This window comes from Aythya ferina, assembly GCF_964211825.1.
Source record: "Aythya ferina genome assembly, chromosome: 9".
Classification (NCBI taxonomy): domain Eukaryota; kingdom Metazoa; phylum Chordata; class Aves; order Anseriformes; family Anatidae; genus Aythya; species Aythya ferina.
Window position 1 is genome coordinate 6,471,113 of NC_140305.1, and position 19,817 is coordinate 6,490,929.

At 45.3% G+C, this 19,817-nt stretch overlaps 1 protein-coding gene across 1 annotated transcript in view; it reads left to right on the forward strand.

The window, feature by feature from the left end:
* The first annotated feature begins 19,063 nt into the window (after positions 1-19,063).
* CUL3 (cullin 3) overlaps positions 19,064-19,817 on the forward strand; it is a 53,513-nt gene continuing 52,759 nt past the window's right edge. The window contains exon 1 of the mRNA XM_084528686.1: positions 19,064-19,382. Within this exon, the coding sequence (XP_084384812.1) occupies positions 19,317-19,382 (66 nt within the window). The 5' untranslated portion in view covers positions 19,064-19,316. The remainder of the gene's footprint in view (positions 19,383-19,817) is intronic.

Here is a 19,817-nt window from a genome sequence, read left to right on the forward strand (position 1 = left end):
TGCTGAGGTGTCCGTGGGGTGCAAGTATTTGTGCTGGTCTCTGTCTTTTCCTGGGTGATGCCAAATGTTTATACAAACGTGTACCTGTGAGAGCTGTGGCGGCTGAGATGGCTGTGGCGTCCTCACAGCGCATCCCGTCATTGCCCCGTGTTGGGTGCAGCCGGTTGTGCTCGCCTGGCTTTTGTGGAGCTCAGCCTGAGCCCCTGGGCCTCAGAGAAGGAGAACGAGGGTTGTTGTGGTGTTTGTTTGTTTGTTTGTTTTTGCGCATTACATCCATCTGCTGAAAGGGGCAGCATAAGAAAACAAGTCTGTGCTCGTCCCCACAGCAGCGAAAGCATCCTTCCTCACCTCACTTACCTCACAGACGAGCACATCAGGCTGGCTGCTCAGTCACAGCCTACAGGGTAACCAAAAATAACCCCAGTACGAGCACACCTCTGTCATTGCCATCGCTACAACTGTAACTTACTCTGTGATTACCCATTATTTTTCTCCACACAAGTTTTACCCACGTAAACTTGCTGTTGATATGAATGCAAATAATGTGACACTATAATGACAAATTAGGGAGATAAAGCTGAAGAAAATAGAAGAGAAGATTAGATGCTACATTCTGTAAGAACTGTGTATTTTTGTGTATGGCTTTCAAAATACATTAAATAATACTAATTTTAGCTTTACAGAACTTGAATCACTGGAGAGGTTTGCAAATTAAGTAAGTACTTTAGTATCTTTAATTTTTCTTATGGTATGTATAACGTAAATAATCAATCTGAAGATTTTTAGTAACAAAGTAACAATCAAAAACATTTGGAGATGCAATTTGGGTAAGCTACCCAAAACTCAGATTCATGCCTGTATACTAACTCTATATTGTACAATTCATATTGGAATTGAATTTGTGGTCATTGCTTTAGCAATTCTGTTGGCTAGTGAATTGATTCTGCTATTTTTTCAGGTCTTTTTGGCATGGTGAGAGAAAATTGGATAAAGAATATTCAAGTCAGGATTGTTTGCAAGCAGGTCACTGGTGGCCCTTTGCAGTCCATGGACCACAATGCGTCTCAGTCACTTTTGCCATCTCTAGTAGGACAACAGAAGACTTCCAAGTAAGAAAGCAGAAAGTAGTGAGATAGAAGTCTTTTAATATCCTTCTGGTGTGATTTTTTTGTTGTTGTTGTTATTCTTTTGGCACAATGTAAGCAGTACTACAATTCCAAAATTTTGGAGAGCAGCAGCTATTTCTGTGTGTAACTACCAGTCTAATCAGAGACAGAGCACCCTACGTGTTTCTGTGTCTCAGCCCACTCTGTGTCAAATGAAAACAGTACTCCCTCTCTCAATCTGTTTGCATGGTCCAGGAACGTAATCTCTCCTGGTGCAGTGTATTCAGGTCGCTCAGTGTGTACCGACACATGCTGACCCATTGCAGTGGTCTAGCACTGGAGCAAAATGCCACCTGCTATGGCCAGTAAAGGGTACGTAAAAGAGAGGTTGGAGCAAGACTTATTTAGTTTCCGAGGATTTCTTGCTTCCCAGAACAATTAGGGTGGGTGGGAATAAGTTCAGGCAAAACTGGGCACTGTTATTTTCCTGGTTTCTCTCCTATGAGACTATAACCCTTTTTGTGAGGGCACACCATGCCATCATTTGAAGTATGTTTGGAAAGTCCTCAGTGGTCTTCATCTGTGCAGAGCTTTTCCATCTTCCCACAAGCAGCTCAGTGCCCAGTGCTGATGTTGGGCTGGAGACTAGGTAAAGGACTGATCGAGTGTATCTGCCCCTTATTATTACTAAATATCATGAGCCTAGAAGCTAAACAGCAGCCTAAGTACTGTTCTGCAAGCCCTGTGAAGTGCTAAAGCCTTCCTTGCAATTTTTGAGCACTTGTGACTTAAGTTTCCTCTGACTTTATGTTGAAAGGTCCATTAATTCAGAAGGGTGGTGCTGTGGCCTTACCAAAAAAGATACTCATCTGTACCTGACAAAAACAATTATACCTAGAGCCAATTTTCCCTGGCCTTTTGTTGTGCTTGTACCCAGCTAGTAATAAACAACATCCTTGAGATCAGGTAGTTCAGCAAAATAAATGAGCTATCTGCAAGACCTGGATACACTTTTTTTTTCTTCAATTAGATGAGAAGTGAAAGTCAGCAATAAAGCTATTTATAACTTCTGGTTATGGCCTTGGAGAATGTAGTCACAGATTTTCTTAGTCTATGCGTGCAAGGGCATCCTCCTTTTTGCTACTTTTTCTTTCTGTTGTGCAATTATTAGCAACAGTGAAGAGCCATATGCTAGTTGCCGTGGTGTAGGGACTGCTCCCGTAGCTGTCTGAGCAGATCACATTCTAAACATTTCAGTCTGAAGCCCAAAATACCACTGCCGTAACAGAATACTTTCTCCAACTGGTTGCCAGCAGTCTCTCCTACTGAAGACCCCCCAGTACACGGTCCTTATTAGTACGCTTGCTTTAAACATAGCCTCACATCCGTTGTTCAGATATCACGTGCTCATGCTTGGCTTGAATTAGCCTGCAGTGACTTATCGGTAACTTGAAGAGAAAAAGGATCTGTCCCTTGACCAAAGGAAATCAAAAGGGAAATTTTATGTGTTGGTAGGCTTCTAGTACTTCATGCTACTAAAGCATGAAGACAGCTGAAGTAGAGTTTAGATTATGAATAAAAATATGAAAAAAATATGAATAAAAATAAACACGGAAGAAAGTATGCTGAAAGTATACTTTGGATGGCTCCAGTTTTTGAAATATGTATTTAAAAACCCCAATATTATATCTGAATTCTTATTAAAGAGTCTGGCCAAAATTTAAATGTTATCAATGTGGACTAGCTCAATTGCAGAGAAATCACACTACTGCAGGCTTTGCTCTCAAGAAGGCTTTCAAAAACCCAGCTCCTCTGGTTAACAGTTAAGCTGAGCTGGAGATAGAAGACTGTGTCAATAGTATTCAAATCATCTTTGCAAAACTGTTAGGAAAAGTTACTGGCTTGGGTCCAAAATCTATTCACAAGTGCCCTTTACCACAGTGGAGGGGAGGGGATTTAAGAAATGAATGATTTGTTCACAGAGCTGGATAGCCTTTGGCATCGTTCCCTTTCCCTCTTCTTTCCATGTATGCTGCCCGTGTAGTTAATCTCTTCCTGTGTGTGAATTGCTCTGCACTCCCCTGGCATTTCCCTTCCTGGGCATTATTCTTTTCTGAGCCTGGGGAAATCAGGGCTGCATCAGTGAAAATATGTGTAATGCAAAGGAGAAATGGACCCTGTGTTTACATTTGCTGCATGAAACTTTAAATAGAAAGTCTTTGTCCATGTTCCTCTGGGCATTTTCTTTAGCTTGTCTCTTTTATCACTACTTACATTCAGCAGTGGGTATCCAATATCTTTGTTTTCTAGATAGAAAATAGCTCATTACTGGTATTTTGGCCTCTGATTGCTAGTTAATGAAATTTGTTCCAGCTTTAACATCACTGCAACAAGCTACAAAGAATCATTTGTCTTCACTGCATGGGCCCGGCTCATTTCTGCTGTAGCTCATGGGCAGCGCAGTTATCCAGGAGACTAGAAGAATGCAGTAGAGAATAATGCAAAAAAATGGGTAAAAGCCAAGGCTCATCAATCTTTGGTGCTGTGGCATTACATCTGTATTGTACTCAAAGCCACGCAGTTTGAACATATTAGCATATGAAGCTGGTCGATTGCTTTCTGGGGTCTTGCTCTTCTGGCAAAGTAGCCACAAACTTAAAGGTGCTCGGGTCAAGTGAAGAAATAGTTCAATACTGGCTGGCACAGGCTGTGCTGTTGAGCAAGGTTGTGTCTGTGGAACCTATGGTAAACTTCTCTTCCCTCCCATCAGCTGTCCTTCCTGGGGCTTAAAAAAGAAGGCATTTGGGTACTGTTCATGTCACCTGTAATCTGCCATGTAATTAAGAAGAACCTCCAGGGGCACAGTTCAAGAACTCAGAGCAATTCTGCAACATGTCCCCAGCAGTGTTAAATAAACAATATCAGGTAAACGCTGGCACTAGTTCTATTTGAATTTAATATTGTCAGAAACTGCTGCTTTCCTTTTGGAAATGATAAGCCATTTGTCCTCCATCGTGGCATGTTAGATGCCTGTGGGTTTTGTTCTGAAGAGGCGGGCTCAGGTTTCCTATGGCATTGGTCTTAGTTGCACCTATAACTGTTAATCTGCAAATCTTACTCAATAAACTGATGGTTTTCCTTTCCTCTTGTCTGAGCTCTCTCTCAGCCTCCATCATATCTGGCCTTGTTTGAATCGAAAACCTCGTTCATCTAGTGAGCTTTCTCCTTGGCTATCCTTTCCCTCTGAGCCACCTTCCACAGATGCTTTCTTGGTACTTTAGATGTAACTTCCAACTTCATTCCTGTCTGTACTCCTCCTGGTAATATTTGTAATAGGAATTATTGTATAACGCACCTAGGTTTCTCATACTATTAATAACAAATGTGTTTGCTTAGATTTTCTGGGTTTGGACCTAAACTGTAAGTGCTTCTTGTGCCATGTCTGTGGCTGAAAAATACTTGGAAAATACCTCAATTCTGTGAAAAGGTGCAGATTGCTGTCTCTTTTTACGGAGCCACAAACCTTTACAGACTTGGGGGGGGGGAGCACAAGCCCAGGACAGGCTTGGTTTTCAGAGGACTACAGCTCCCAGGATCCCCAAGAAAAACAGTACCTGAGCTTTGACAGTGATGCACTTTGGGAAAATGGGGATGTATGCAAATGTTTCCCTTACATAAGCAAGGCAAGTTTGCAAGTAACTAGGGAGAGGTAAATGGGGAGTGGTAAAAGCTCCTGAAAAATCCAGGTGGAAATCTGTGACAATAGGAGAGACGTCCCAAGGGCAGAGAGAGGTGGGTAAGAGGGCTCTAAGGCAGCTCTGTAGGTTTATTAAGTAGAAGGGTGATTAACCAGGAGATTTTAAATGTTCAAGCAGGGATGGCTAACAAGGTAAAAGAAAGTAAATTCTAAGGAAGAATTTTAGCTTCTAGTGAAGTGGAAGGAAATGCTACAGGAAAAGGAAGACTGAAAGAATAAGGTGCTTCTTGCCTTGTCCGGTGCGTGCTGGGGTGTCTTGAAAAGCACGGTGGGATGAAGATTTTCGTTCCTCCTGCAAAGGGACGAGAAGGTGATAGGTGCTGGTTAGTCCTTAGAGCACCTTTATGTGTTGTAATGGACTGTATGAGGGGTAAGGACTTGCTTGGAGACTTAAAGTGACCCGCCTGTCTGCGGTAGGGTGAGTTGGTAGGATAAGAAACCCAGACACAGACTGGCTGATAGCAAGTGGAAAGAGGCACCGTAACTTAGCCTCATGCTTTCTGTCTCCGCCTACAACTGCAATCTCCTTTTTGATCTCTCCCTTTCGAAACTGGAGGTGTTGGTGATGATCTAACCAGCACCTGACTCGCCAGCCAGCTGTCCTCGGAGGGCTGGGTAGGGATGAGCACAGCTGTGCTCCGCGATGGGGAGTGGCCGTCACACCGGCGGATCCCAGTGGAGGATTATCCCAACAGCTCCATGATTTTCCTTTCGCCCTGGAAATGCCCCCTGCAGCCAGTCAGCCATGGGCAAACTTGAAAGGCAGAGTCGGTTGAAATGATGTGCAGAGCAGAGAAGCACTGAACTCTACTCCACCAAGAAACAAGAGAAACCATCCTTCTTGTGTGCATCCCGAAGCTGTGTTGTCAGTTTTCCTTGTCTATCTCGATACAGCGAATTGGCATCATAATGCAGGAAGGTCCTGCCTTACAGGAACAAATCAGAATAAATATAGCCAAAATAACCATAACTAGAGGTTGGAAAAGATTCACCACAAAGTTTAAATTGTTGGCCTGATTTCTGTTGTGGCTGATTACACCGATCCTCAGTAAGAGAAGGTACCTTTTGCAAACTAGCAATGTTTTGTTTTTTTTTTTAAAAAAAAGAGTAATCTTAATAGTCCAGACTACCTACTGAAAATGCACTGTCCCGTTTTGTTCTGTGTAGGATGTGCTGTGTCTACCCAATGGCACTTATGAGTTAATTCAGGAACAATAGCAGTCTTTGCTCTGATTTTGGATTTGTGCTTGGTTTTGCACTGTTTTGGATGTAGACATACAACTGGGACTTTGAGATTTTTAATACTAAACGTGGAGCTATATATATGTTTGAGATTTCCAGCAATACTCTTTACAACTGCTTTTTCCTTTGATAATTAGATTTGCCAAACCTAATGTTTTGCAACCTGACTTGGACCATATTGATTTCAGCAAAAACAGTTCTATATAGTCGCTCTTTGAATGAGGCTGGGGAATAATGTCTCTCTTATTTTAAGATGAATGATTTTGTTGAAAGGCTATTTTGTTTAGAGTACGGACTTGTATCTGCACCACTCTGTAGTACACTTGAACTAGTCCTGCCCCAGCCGGATGAAGCAGCTTAGTTTTAGCAACAAAAAACTTGCCAAAGACACTGAGAGCTGTCCAAGAAGTGAGTAAATAGCCTGTGCTTAGCTCCAGGATCAGAACCAACCAGTTAGTGTGCATCTCCCATGTTTCACTGCAGATTTGTTGTATGCTTGGAAACTGGCATTGTCCTCATGATGGATGTAGTGGAAATCTGCCCAAATCTGGGAAGGTCTTCGGCCTTTAAAAAAATAATTTGCAAGTGCAGCTGCCCCCATACTGTGGTGTGCCATCCAGTTTTGCTTCTCACTCCTGACCAGGACTGCTACATTTACTGCTGAGAGCAAGGGAAATCCCAGTCATGGTCTTTCATGGAGGGGGGAACAAGAGCTGGGGTGAGACGGCTGTGGAAGTAGTGCAGTGGGATGAGGCAGCCATGCATGTGTAAAAGAGGAGCTGTACTGTACTACAAATTACAGCTCAGAGGAGCAGTGCTGACTTTGGCTACATGCAATAATACAGAGATGACAGCAAATGCACTGTAATTTGTTTGTGTGGACAGCAAACACACTGCAATTTGTGTGCATGTAACTGTTTCAGCACATGCAGGATCTGTCTGTCTGAGTAATTTCTCCTCTCTGCAGCACGCACTGCAGTGCCTGAAGCCCCTCAAGGAGAGTGCTGTGGCTTTGCCTGCTCCTTTGTTGCTGTTTGGTGAGTTTACCCCTTTCTTTTTTTCCCTTCTTTTCCCTACTCTGACAGAATAGCCTGCTGGGAAAGGGGACGCCTGGTATTTATGGAGCACAGCAATGCAAACAAACCAGCTCCAAATGAACCTTGACTAGGAAAATCTGTGCCACACAGCGTGCGTTATGTGCAAGTGGCTACAAAACGTGGCCAGGCTGGTGAGGAGCTCTAAGGAACAGGGCTATTCTCAGTCTTTTACCAGTGATTTACCAGCACCAGCATCTGTGAGAAATAGATTAAAACTAGATTGCTAATTAGCTTTAAAATGTTAATTTATTTCTGCCTGATGGGCCTATGCTCTGTACAAAATAATCATCGGTTAGTAGACAGAGCTGTGCCACCTCTTTCAAAGCCTTGTAGAAGGGATACTTGTAATGCAGGTGGATGCTGTTGTCCATATTTTCCGAAGGGAAAACAGAAAAGCAGTACAACGTGCAATGTGGTTGCAGGGGAGATGATTCAGCATATAGCTCCAGAGCTCCTGGTCAACAGATCTGTACTCTGGACCCTGTTTTGTTAGCTGAAATAAACTAGTACAGATGTAAAGCTGGAGAGATGTGAGTTTATTACTGAGAAACAGAATCATTAAGCAGCTAATTGAGAGGAGGCTAGCTCCAACTTGTCCAGCTGCTCTGTCCCAACAGTTTGTCTGATGGTGTAACACGTGAAAAACAATAGTAATCTTGCTGTCCAGTGACATGTATAGTCTAGTTATTATAATCTTAACTACAGCAGAAAGCATCACGCAGGAAGGAATACCACAACTAAAGTCAACCTCAGCCTAACAACGACTCTTTCAAAGGATTAGCCATTAAGACGACAGTCCCCAGGTTGCATTGGCTTTCTTTGCTTAGCAGATTTCCTTTTGCTGCCTGTAAGCCAACAGTCTCATTCCCTGTTTTGTCCTGTGGCAGCATCCAGGTACCAGAAGCTGTAATGTAGTTCTAGGCATGCAACTTGTAGGGACTTCTAGTGCTATAGGCACTACATCTTCTCTCACCTCACTTTTAGGTACAGTTATGAAGAGAAGGTACCATTGCCTGCTTCCACATCGAAGGCAAGAGAATTGTTAGTTAGGTTTGAGGCTGCTTTTTTAACATAGCCTCACATCCACAGCTCTATGGCTTGATTCCTGTGCTTTGAGGGTAGGGGGAGGGAACAGCAATGTAATATTCTGATGCCAAAGCAGCGTCGGGACACGAGCAGCAGGCTGCTGCCATGGTGCAGGGTGCCCTGACTTTGTGCTGCTCTGACAAGAGCTGTTTGTCACGTAACTATCTGAACAAGCCGTCCCTCATTCAGGATTGTTCTTATGACCACAACGTCTTCTTGTGCATTGCAAACCCTTCCTTGCACAATGCTGTAACAAGGGGAAAATGAGGTAGGACTGTTTGAACATCTATCCACCACATGAGAACTTTGTGGTCAAAGTAACCCTGAAGAATCTTTCAAATCCATACTTGTCACCAAATTATAATTAAGATGCTGGATTACCCAACAGAGCTCTTGATTCATAGAGCTAGCACTGTTGAGCACCAGAAAAATAATAGATTTTATTGGGTAAGCTCTGTGTTTGGACGCACGATCCTTTAGGCCAAGTCATTCCTGTGGCCCTGAGAAATCCCAGAATGACAATTTCTGCCATTGCCACAAGTCCTTAGTAAAACGCAGAGCAAAATCCTCCACATTTCACCTATCAAGTAATACCACGGAGAAAACACTGCGAGGAAAATCCTGCTTTAATGGTTAAATTCATGCCAAGTTAAACCAGTAATCGTTTTTTTTTTTTTTTTTTTTTTTTTTTCCTTATGGCTGTGTAAATGAGACCTGGGCTGAGGCTGCTGACTGTGGGCTCTGCCAGCTAGCCTGGCCCCCGCTCACCACGTGCAGCAGCTGGGCTCCTGCGGATGCCGTGTGCCAGTAGGCCTGAAAAGCACATTAAGTTTAATTAAATGTTTAAGTTTCCAGTTTAAAAGGCCTCCACAAACACATGTTGGTAATGTATGTTATTATAAATGATGAGGTGGGTCTTAAAATATGTATTGTTGTTAAGCAAACTAAAGCTATTGAGAATGAATAAATATATATGTATGTATGTCTCTGTGTGTATATATATATGAATATATATATGTATGTTTATTTACATATATATTTTTTTATATATGTTTATTTTTTAAGAAAGGCCTCTGGTGCAAGTAGCAAGTGTACAACAGTGACAGCACTCTGCCTTGCTTGGGTTTCTGTTCAGCACCGTGACGGTTTCAAAGACCTCGATGTCTGAAGCAGCTGCGCGCAGGAGGAAGTTGGTGCACAGAAGTTGGTGCAAATAGTTTTGATCTGAAGGGAAAATCCTAAAAATAATTTCATAAGCTAATGCCGACACACGTGTAAAGAGCTTGGCAGAGGTACATAAAGGATTGGTTAGTATGGTATAGATTTCTGTGCAGGGAGGGTTGACTTAGATTTTCTTTTTTTGGTGACAAATATCTAGGAAAGAAAGGAAAAATAGAAGATGAGAAGAGAGAGTTTTAATGGTTTAGGCTGTACTGAGATACAACTAGAAAATCTTGGGTGTCTTGGTGGTAAATAACATTTCTTTACTGCTTCCATCAACCTTTCTAAGACGGGACCAGGAGCTTCTGTCTTAGTAGAATCTTACCACCAATATTTGCTGTATATATCCTAGAGCTACATCGGTATATTCTTAGCAAGCTGCTGTTCAGAGTTTTGAAGAACATCTGAGACATTTTCTGAACAAGCTGTGGGCATGGGTTCATAGGATGGTGTTTGTGCTTCATTTTTTTCCCCATTGTTAACCCATGTCCTCTGCATGTAGAGCCCTATAGGAATATTTGGCTTTTCAGCATCCCTCCTACCAAAGGAAAGGAAGCAAGTTCCCCTTCACCCCCAGCTTTGTAATAGGAAACAGGAACCTACAAGAGCAAATACACTGCAAGGTTTATGCAGCCTTTTGGAATGGGACAGCAGTGCATAAACATCATGCCAGGGGAGGGGAAGTCGGAGGCATCCCGTGTTACAGCTAGAACAGGCCTGAATGCTGAAGCAATAAAGCCACCCAAATATGAAGATTTAGGGAGTGAATCAGTGAATCAGCATGGCCTTCCAAACTTAGAAACACATCATTTTCTCGTGTAGGCTTATGTACCACCCCATAAGGTTTAGTAGGAGGCTCCTAGAAGCCTGGAAGACTTAATGTTCCCTATGGAAAGAATTGCATCTGTTTCACTATCACATTTAATTTCAGCTCTTTATCCCTCTTCAGAGCATACTGGCTTTCTAGGAAGGTTTTAGGAGTTTGACAGAAGACCTGAAGAGCTGGACTTTGACTCTTCTTTCTTTCTAGGTGCTTTCCTACAAATACTATAAAGCAGCTCCAGAATATCATAATACTTCTCATAGGCATGTATGTGCTTTCTTGTCAGTAAACACCATATGTCACTCTTTAATAAGCCCAGTATTGTATTTACTGGGACCTGAGCACACAGGGTAACACCGCAGTCCCTGTGTATAGTGCACCACCTATATGTTATGCAAAACTTCAACAGACAAGTATTTTTTAATCTTTTCTCCCTCTTTTGGAAATGAGCTTATTTATGTGTCATTTTCTTAGCCACAGTGAGGAAGTGTTTGGAATGTGTTATTAGAAGTAATGGATGCATTTGAGTAAGGGCTTTTTTGGATTTCTGGTTGTTCACTGGAATAATTCCCTGAAGTCAGAGGAGTTCTGAAATGTGAAAGCAAATCCAAAAATAATACAAAATAACAATTAAAAAAAAAAAAAAGCCACTCTCCCTCAGTGAAAATCTATGATAAAGTGAACCAGCCTTTTAACTAATTACAAAATTCTTTAGATATGTGTCTTGAAAGGCAACGGTGCCATTAGGCTGATTGATGGGGCTTGTGAAATGATCTTTAGGACTTTCCACTCTGATCACAAATCTTCTCAGCTCCTAGTATTCCAGCTGGCCCAGAGATGGAGAGAGAGATGTCTTCGTAGATCCTTGGGATGCGTTCAAAAATGCAGTCTTTCTTTTAGTCATGTAAGTATATATGTCTTTGGTACTTTTCCAGCCACTCACTTAAACTTGACTGTGTATTGAGCACTAGGTGTTAAAGAAATATACTTGTCTTTAAAGCTAACTAGAAAAGGATTTTCGTTTGTTTAATTTAGAAGTTGGCATTCTGCCTCATACTTTTTCTCGTTGCTAATAGCAGGCAATTTCAATCTCTGTCAGGTCCTGAGGACTGCTACAGGAACTGAGTGCACAAGAGGAAAGGATTTACACCTTTCCATTTGGCTGACATAGCCTAATTTGGCAGGGGAAAAAAAAAAAAAAAATCTTTGGCACTCCTGGTTTTAAGAAATTTGCAAACCAAGCAGGGTTTGCTGAGCTGTTGTCTGATGTCTAGGAGTTGCTAAACTGTGATAGCATTTCAACTGCAAAATTGCTACAATAGAAGGTGCATTGCTGCTATTGTTTCTGAAGAGCCTTGGGAACATCTTAGAATTTTCTTGCCGTTCTTTTCCTGAACAATCTGGTACTAGAGGCAAAGTTTGCAGTTAACATTCATCCCATGTGTTTTTCATTTATGCATGCATTTGTTAAATTCCTCTTCTGCTAAGATGCCTACTTGATTTTTTTTTTTTTTAAAAAAGAGGTGGGGGGGGAGGAATCTTTGAGGAGGAGAATTCTTGGATGTCTTTAGTGAAGGTCAATGCAAACCCGGGCAAGCGTATGGGGAAAGCCCCGCTTCTGGCATCCACGGTGCCATCTGGGTACTGCTCCCAGCAGGGACTGTCCCTGTGCCTGCACCTCCTGACTCCTGCGGAGATACGTGCTCAGTGACTTCGGGAGCACAGGCTGGAGCCTTAGTGACAAACACATTTTATCACAGACAAATGAATGGGAATGATTCCTAATATGTGTAAGTGTGCACAACTGTCCTGCATATTGCAGATGTCAGAAATACCCCTTATGATAACCTCTGAAGTGAAATTGATGGAAATATTACGTAACGTTGATTAAAAAGGGAAATTGTGTCATTTCGAAAATGGCAATTTATTATGATTGTTTCACATCTTTTGCTTTATATACATATATTAAAGTCCTAAAACCAACAGAAAGTAATGAATCTGTATTACTGGTTGACAAAGGTCTCTGAAGAGAGCACGCACCTTCCTGTAGTTGTTGTAACTCCTCAATTAGAAGAATCAGAAAAATAGGAGAAGATTAAAGGTAAGCAATTTGCAGGATTTTTTATTCCTCCACTCCCAGCTAGGCATGGCAGGATCATATTGAACTGCAAAGGAGGTAATTATAATAAAGAAATCATTCTTACTTTCTAAAATTGTATTAAATTCACTACTAGTATCCCCTGTCCATACTAAACCAGAAGCATTTTACAGATTCATATTTTCTTTACCATGGTATCAAAGTTGCTGTTTGTCAAATTAAGGAGTATCAACGATGTGCGCAATAAAAATGATTTTGGGGAGTGCAAGGCACAACTTGCGTAGCTCATTTGAAGAATATTTCTTGGCTTATGCTATATAGGCTGAATCTGCAGGCTCTCTAACAGCATTTTAAATTGAAGTAGTGATTTTAATAACGACATGAATAAAACATCCCCCAGCCAGGCAGCTGGAGCCAAATATGCTTTGAGATCTGGCCACAGCACATTTCAATCCCTAGAAAGAATTTGGGTCAGAAAGAAGCACTGTGAAATGTGATTGCCAACCTGGGTATCACCTGCAAAACCTGTTACTGTTGTTCAAATATTTTCTTTTATCAGCACAGCAGGCTTGGATAAGGTCCATTAGTAACAATGAGCCTCAGTTAATATGCACTACATATACTAGGAACATTTTGCTATACATCTGATACGCCCATCCTGGTACCAAGGTCTTGCATAGGCACAGATTTGCATTCTAGTCGTGTGCAGCTCTTCACCCGTTATGATCTTGTGTTGTTTTTTTTTCTGTGCTTTATCTTCTAACATCTTGAGAAACTGTAGCTATTACCTGTGAGTGGGTCTGCTGCCAGGCATTAGCATAGTGTGTCCTCTCACCAGGACAGTATTTATTTAGATATTTCCTGAAGGTAAAACCAATAACTTACTGGCATCAAAAGCTTATCCTTACATTGCATCCATGGCACAGCTGTTCAGACAGCCAGGCTCAGATCACGCAGGCCTGACTTATCAAACCCGCTGGACTCACTTCACAAGAGAGCTGTGCAGGTTCAAGATATCTAATACGTGATTTTTTCCTCATGTGCTTTAGGGCTCCTTTCAGACCTAATGTGCAACAACCCCAATCCCAGTCCTGAAATCACACCTTCCTTCCTGCCACACCTTCCCCATAACCTGCCTTATCTATGTCATTTAGGAGCTTTTTTGAAAGAGACTGTCTTTTTTTTTTTTTTGTGCTTGCCTGGTGCTAGATATGAGTATTGTTTGTTGGCCCCCAGGTAACAATGTAGTAAAGCTGTGAGGAACGGTTGTGATTTTCATGAATGTCTCACATTTTTTATGCAGAACTAAAAAAAAACAGGCAGTTGTACTGGGCAGCGGGCTTAAGGAGTTTGTGGCCATGTCCCAGCACCCAGATCACAAGCCCCTTTGGCTGTTGAAAGCCTTCCGCCTTCAGCCTCCAGTTCTGCCACCTGCACAGCTTGGCCAAAAAGGTGCGTGTGTCTGGGGAATAAATGCATGCTGCTTGGCTTCAGGCAGGGTCATTTAGGTTGGTTCAAACAGCTGACAAAGGTGGGCTTGTGCCAAGCAGCAGGCTTTGTCCAGGGCAGATCTGGGAAACAGTGGCAAGATTCTGACCTGCGGAGCCACAGGAAGAGGCCTGCTTTGTGGGAGTGACCACTCCATCCTTAGGCTGCAGAGCCAGGTCTGGGAGAGGATGTTTACTAGCAGCCTCAAAAATAATGAGTGTTTTCTGTGGCTGCAGTCACGTGGCAATTGTAGAAATGGCTTTGTGGCAATCACAGACGTCCATTCCCATCCATAAACTGGAAATTACCCTCTTCCTCGTACAGCTCAGATGCCCAAATAAGTCATCTGGACACTCCTCGTGCCTTTCAGGGCAAAGGCAGCAAGGTCAGCGAGCGCTGGCAGAACGGATGTGAGTGCATCCACCTGACCTTGCGCTGGGATTTGCACGTGGAATTTTTTATACAGCCTTCTCGGTGCAGTAGGGCTGGCTGGACAGCTGCTGCGGAGCGATGGCAAACATCTGGATGTCTGTCACATCCTAAGCAGGCCCAGCTGCCTCTCCAGCACATACCTGAGCCCAGACTGCAGATCCGTCACGTTGCTCCCCGAGGCTTTCCATGGGGGTGTGAAGGACCTGGCAAGTATGCAAACAGCATCCGAGTAGAGACTTCTCCTGTGCAGGAGTAACTTTACAAACAATGCACATGTTTAAGGGGAGGAAATTTCCACACAGGAAACCTAGAGCTTGTGCCTGGATGTGACATGGCCACAAATGCATGGGCATGTTAAGAATGCGAGCCGAGCGAGCCTCTGTCACCTAGCTAACAGGAAGCCTCAAAGCAGCTGAGGCATGAAAGTCAGTGACGGCCACAGGCACGGTGATTGCTGGCAGCGTGACTGCAAAAACTCCGAACCAGGCTTCTCCCTCACCTCTCAAAGCGACTTCTGTGACTCCCAGAGAAGCTGAGTTGGTCCTGAGAAACAGGCTCCCAGGAGAACAAAGACCTGTCGGCCCCTGGAGCAGGTATTCCCCACCAGCACCGCGGTCTGGGCGGCAAGTGCCACCGAGCGGCTTCGCTGCCCGCTGGCTCTGCTGGGGGCAGTGCTGCCGAGCCAGCACCTCGGTAAATCTGGGGCTCCTGCTTTGGAAGAAAGTGGCATTAGCTCGTCCAACAAAACAGGCCATGTTTGGACTCGGGGTTTACCTGACTGCTCAGGAGTCTAATTACCCTGTCAACCACTTTCCAGGTGCTTTACCCACCAAGATTAGGAGCCCCCAACCTTTTGATGCATCAGTGCACCATGGTGCTACTGGTATGCCTTCTTAACTTTCACGCGGGGCTGTGCACAGTATTTTTTTCTGTGGTTTGTAACAGAAGCTTTTTTTTTTTTTTTAAATTTGCCCTGAGTGTTTTGAATCATCTGTCTCTTCTGATGCGTTGTGTACGTGCTTGTTCCCCTCTAAGAGCAGATAAAATTCAGCGGTACGAAAAATTTCTGAACCTGAACCATTTGGCTTACCACACCACTGCAGCTTTCGCTGTTGGTTGCAACTGCTGCAGCATGGATTTTTTTTTTAATTATTTTATTTTTTTGTAATGTGAGCACAAAACACTTGACCAAATCTCATGTCACACTGCTGAAAGCCTGTACAAACTCTCCACAAGCCAGTGAGACAGTGGACTCACAGCTAGAAAATGGGGCTAACACAAGAGCCTGTCATTTCTCAGAGTGATTGCAGCACAGCAGTGAGCACACAGGCATTTGTGCACTTACACTGCACTGCTGTAGTCCTTGTTTGACAGAGACCATGGCAGGGCACAAAACAAAACCAGTCTGCACAGTAGTTGCAGCAACTGCTGCCATAGGAAGAGCTGCAGTGCTGGGGAATTACAGGCCATCCGTCTGCCAAGGTATTTTGCAGTCATATTGTGCAAAATGCCTGTCAAAGGCACACATCACAGCCATGAATTTGCACTTGAACTGAGACTTGAGTTAGCCTGTTAAGGACTTCATTATTATTCCATGTATTATTCCAGCAACCTTGAAGTGGGTCAGGTACTAGAAGGGAAGCCAGTGCTGGTTGGACAGCATTAATTTTTGTTATTATGTGCATTGTCTGGTTAGACCTGTTTTTAAAATGTGCCACTACATGATGTGCTTGTTACAGCAACCTCAGCATCTCTCCTGCCAGGCCCCCGCACGCGGCGTGCAAGCCGTCCGGAGCAGCACACAGGGCTCTGGGGGAGAGCACGGGCACATCAGCACAGGTTTTGTCCGAGTCGGGTCACTGATAGATAAAACAGGGCTGGGGTAGTGCCTCAGCATCTCTTTTCCTTCCTGCTTGCAAGAATATTTGGAAGTATTTTAGTCTGTTTTGATTTTGGAGCTGTTGAGCTGTTTAGGCTGTCATATTTTAGCATTTACTCTATTTGTGGTGTCATTCAAATGCAACATAAATTACATTTAAGCACAGCCCGGCCAAATGTTCTAAGCAGTGAGTTTCTGTGGAGGAGCAAGCAAATAACCTTTTGCTGCCTGTGTTCGTTCAGCACACCTCAGGCTTTGTGCTCTGCAGGAACAAACACCGCTGGCTGCGTGTCAGGGACCAGCCCGGCTGAGCCCCACAGCTCCCACGTACACCAATATCTCAGCCACTGAGATACTGTTTTGATTTGCAGAGGAGGGACTGGGACAAGGCACTGTAAGTATATGTTTATCTGGTTGTCCTGAGCTTTGTTGTTCTTTCAAGTGATTCGGAGTAAGGTTCTGGTTTTGGCAGGACAACTTTTGGCAGAATCCTCAATACGACCTTTCATAACCGCCCTGTGGTTCATTCACTGGATGCTGGTTTTGCTGGTGCTTATCTCTGAAGTGTTACAAAAAATACAAATTTGTCCTTATGTTGTACAAATTGTGATGAAAAGAGTGATTTTTTTTTTATTGTATCTGCCAAAATAGGACCATGGGAAAGTGAGGGGACTGTCTTACAGTTACAGTTAGTGCATCACATTTTCATGCAAATCTGAAAGCGGCCATCGCATGCAAAGTGTGCAAGCACGTACGAAAAAAGAAAGCACATACCCCCTAGTCAGGACTTTAAAGAGAAAGAACTCACTGTATTTCTCACACAAACATGCAAAAACTATTTTTTATTTTATTTTATTTTATTTTATTTTATTTTATTTTTTTCTGCAGGATGACCTTACAGAGAGGTCAAACCCTGAAGTGCTTGCCCCTGTGTTTGCAGTCAGGCATTTGTTTAGGTGCTCTGCAGAGCAGGATTGGGTCATTCTGTTCCCTCCTGTGATAGAAATCATGTTTTTCTTTCTCCTTGTGTGTTTCAGTAGTCAAATATCACTGGTGGTTGTGAGGGTGATGGAGTATGCAAGGAAAACCTGAAAATATGTATGGATGATTCCTGAGAAGTGAAGTTTACTTCCAAAACATCCTAGCTTTGGCGGAGCCCGATCAAGCCTTAACAAGGAAAAAATCACCATGAAATAAAGAAACGTTATTCCCAAAGAAACAAAGAGAATATTTTTCAGTATGTTAAACAAGGGCCATGTTCTGCTTTTAAAGGCCTGATTATGAGGATGTAAACTAAGATTGATTCTCATGTAATGTACTCGTCACTTTCTTCTAAAATTTCTGCTGCACTTCGCATGACTCAGGTAAGTACTAAATCAGATTATACAAGCAGTGTTTAAATAATTAAAGATTTGTTGCCACCTTCAAGATAAACATGTCAATGAGAAAGGTCATCCTTCTCATTCGGGTGAATACATTCTGTATGGATTAGCAAGTGCCTGAGGAACTTCCTTTACTGTATTTGGTGATATTGCCGATATCTAAAAGCTGAGTGTTGAGGGGAAAATAAATAAATTAAAATGGTAAATGACTGCTTTGGATAACGCCGACTTTTTCTCCATACCCTGCAAGTTGTCTGGGGGGCCTTCACACCTCGTAGCTGCCTGTGGTTGTGATTAGCAGAAAACGAGTGGAGGGCTGTAGCGATGCCCAGACCCGAACTTTCAAGAAGGGGACCATTCCCCGCCACACGAACCGTTACTTCAGCGCAGGAATAACAGCAGATATGGAAGATCTGTACGCCAGATAGCTGAGATGACCTGCTTACAGGCGGGTGGCTACCTCTTCCTATGCTAATCCATCCCTTCTCCACCCATCTGTCTCATTTCTGTCTCTGACCCACCTAGAATTAACATTATAAGCACTCAGCGAACCTCTAAATTAGTTCTTTGTGTAAGCTCAAAGCCTTAATTTTCATCAAAACTGCCTTTTGTGCGTTATGTACGGAAGTAGAAGTTTTGCACTAAAAAAATGGTAGTTGTCTCCACCTTGGGCAGTCCCAGAACAGACCTCAGCCACGAAGGGAGGAGCTACGGGTGAATTTCTACACAGGAGATATCCCCGCTGGGTCACAAATCCGCACGAAAAGGGGTCTCAGACCGCAATTTAGTAATGTTTTTAATAATGAAGTTAGCGCGAGCAACACGCGTGCTAGGGTGCTGTAGGGGTGAGCTGACGGGGTAAAATAAAGCTCCTCGCCATGAGAACCGAGGTGTGCGAGTAATTTGATTTTTTTCAGCCCGCTGTGCCCAGCGGAGCGGCGAGTAAGGATGAGTCAGCGCCTCGGGCTGGAGATAAAAATGTGTGTGAGGAGCGGCCGGGCGGGACGGCGGGCGGCTGCCTGTGGCAGCACAGAGAGGGAGCGCTGAGGCAGCCACGGGAGGAGTCACTGCGTTTCGGCACCAATTTCCATCCCACTCCCATTCTGGGGGCTCTTTCGACACGAGTCAACCCCAAAACCTCGCCGGGGACGCGGCGCCGGCAGCCCCCCAGCGGGCACACCACACGCGGGGGGGGGGCGCTGAGGGGCCGGGGCCCGGCCCCCGCCCCGCCCCCTCGGCCGCGGCGGTGACAGCTGGGCGGCGCTCTCGCGAGGCTTCGGCCGCTCTCGCGAGACCTGCGAGGCTCCCCCCCCCCAGCCCCGCCGCCGCCACCGCCCCCGCGGCCGGATCCGGATCCGCGCCTCGCTGCTGCCGGGCGGAGCGGGGGGACGGGAGGGAGGGGAGGGAGGGAGGGAGCAGCGGGAGGAGGAGGAGGAGGAGGAGGAGGAGGAGGAAGGAGGGGGGCTCCCGGCCCTGCGCACTGCGCGATGCTCGGCCGCCATCGCGGCGGCGGAGGCTGAGGGGAGCGCCGCCAGCGCAGCGCGGGGCCTGCAGCGCCGCCTCGCCGCCCCCCGGCACGGCCCGGCCCGGCCCGGCCCGGCCCCTCCCGGCCTCGCCGCAGCCCCGCAGGGCGCCGCCAGCGGCCTCCGGGCCCCCCCCCGCACCCCGCTCGGCTCAGCCTCACGGCGCCCCTCCGGCCCCGAAGATGTCGAACCTGAGCAAGGGGACGGGCAGCAGGAAGGACACCAAGATGCGGATCCGGGCCTTCCCCGTGAGTACCGCGCACAGGCCGCGGGCACGGCCCCCCCCGGCCCCCCCCCCCCCCCACACACAGCGGGGCCCCGCTCCCCGCCGCCACCCGAGGCCCGGGGGGGTGCGGGGCCGGGGCCGGGGGCCGGGGCCCGGGGCCGCCTCCTTTGTTCGCGGGGAAGGGCCTCCGGCTGCCGCCGCGGCACGGGGGGGCCCGGGGAGCCGCTGCCGTGCCCCGGGAGGGGGCTGGGGGCTGGGGGCGGCCGGGCACAGCCGGCCCCTGCGTTGGGCCTTTGGGGTTGTTGATTGCTGCGGGCATCCAGCTCGCCGTGCGCTGACAGCTGCCTGGGTGCCAGCTCGCAGCGGAATAACAACAGCCCCGCCGTGTTAATGGCGTGGAGGAGAGAGAGGAATAGGCGATCCTGGCTCGGGGACCGCCAGGAAGCTGTGTGTGTGT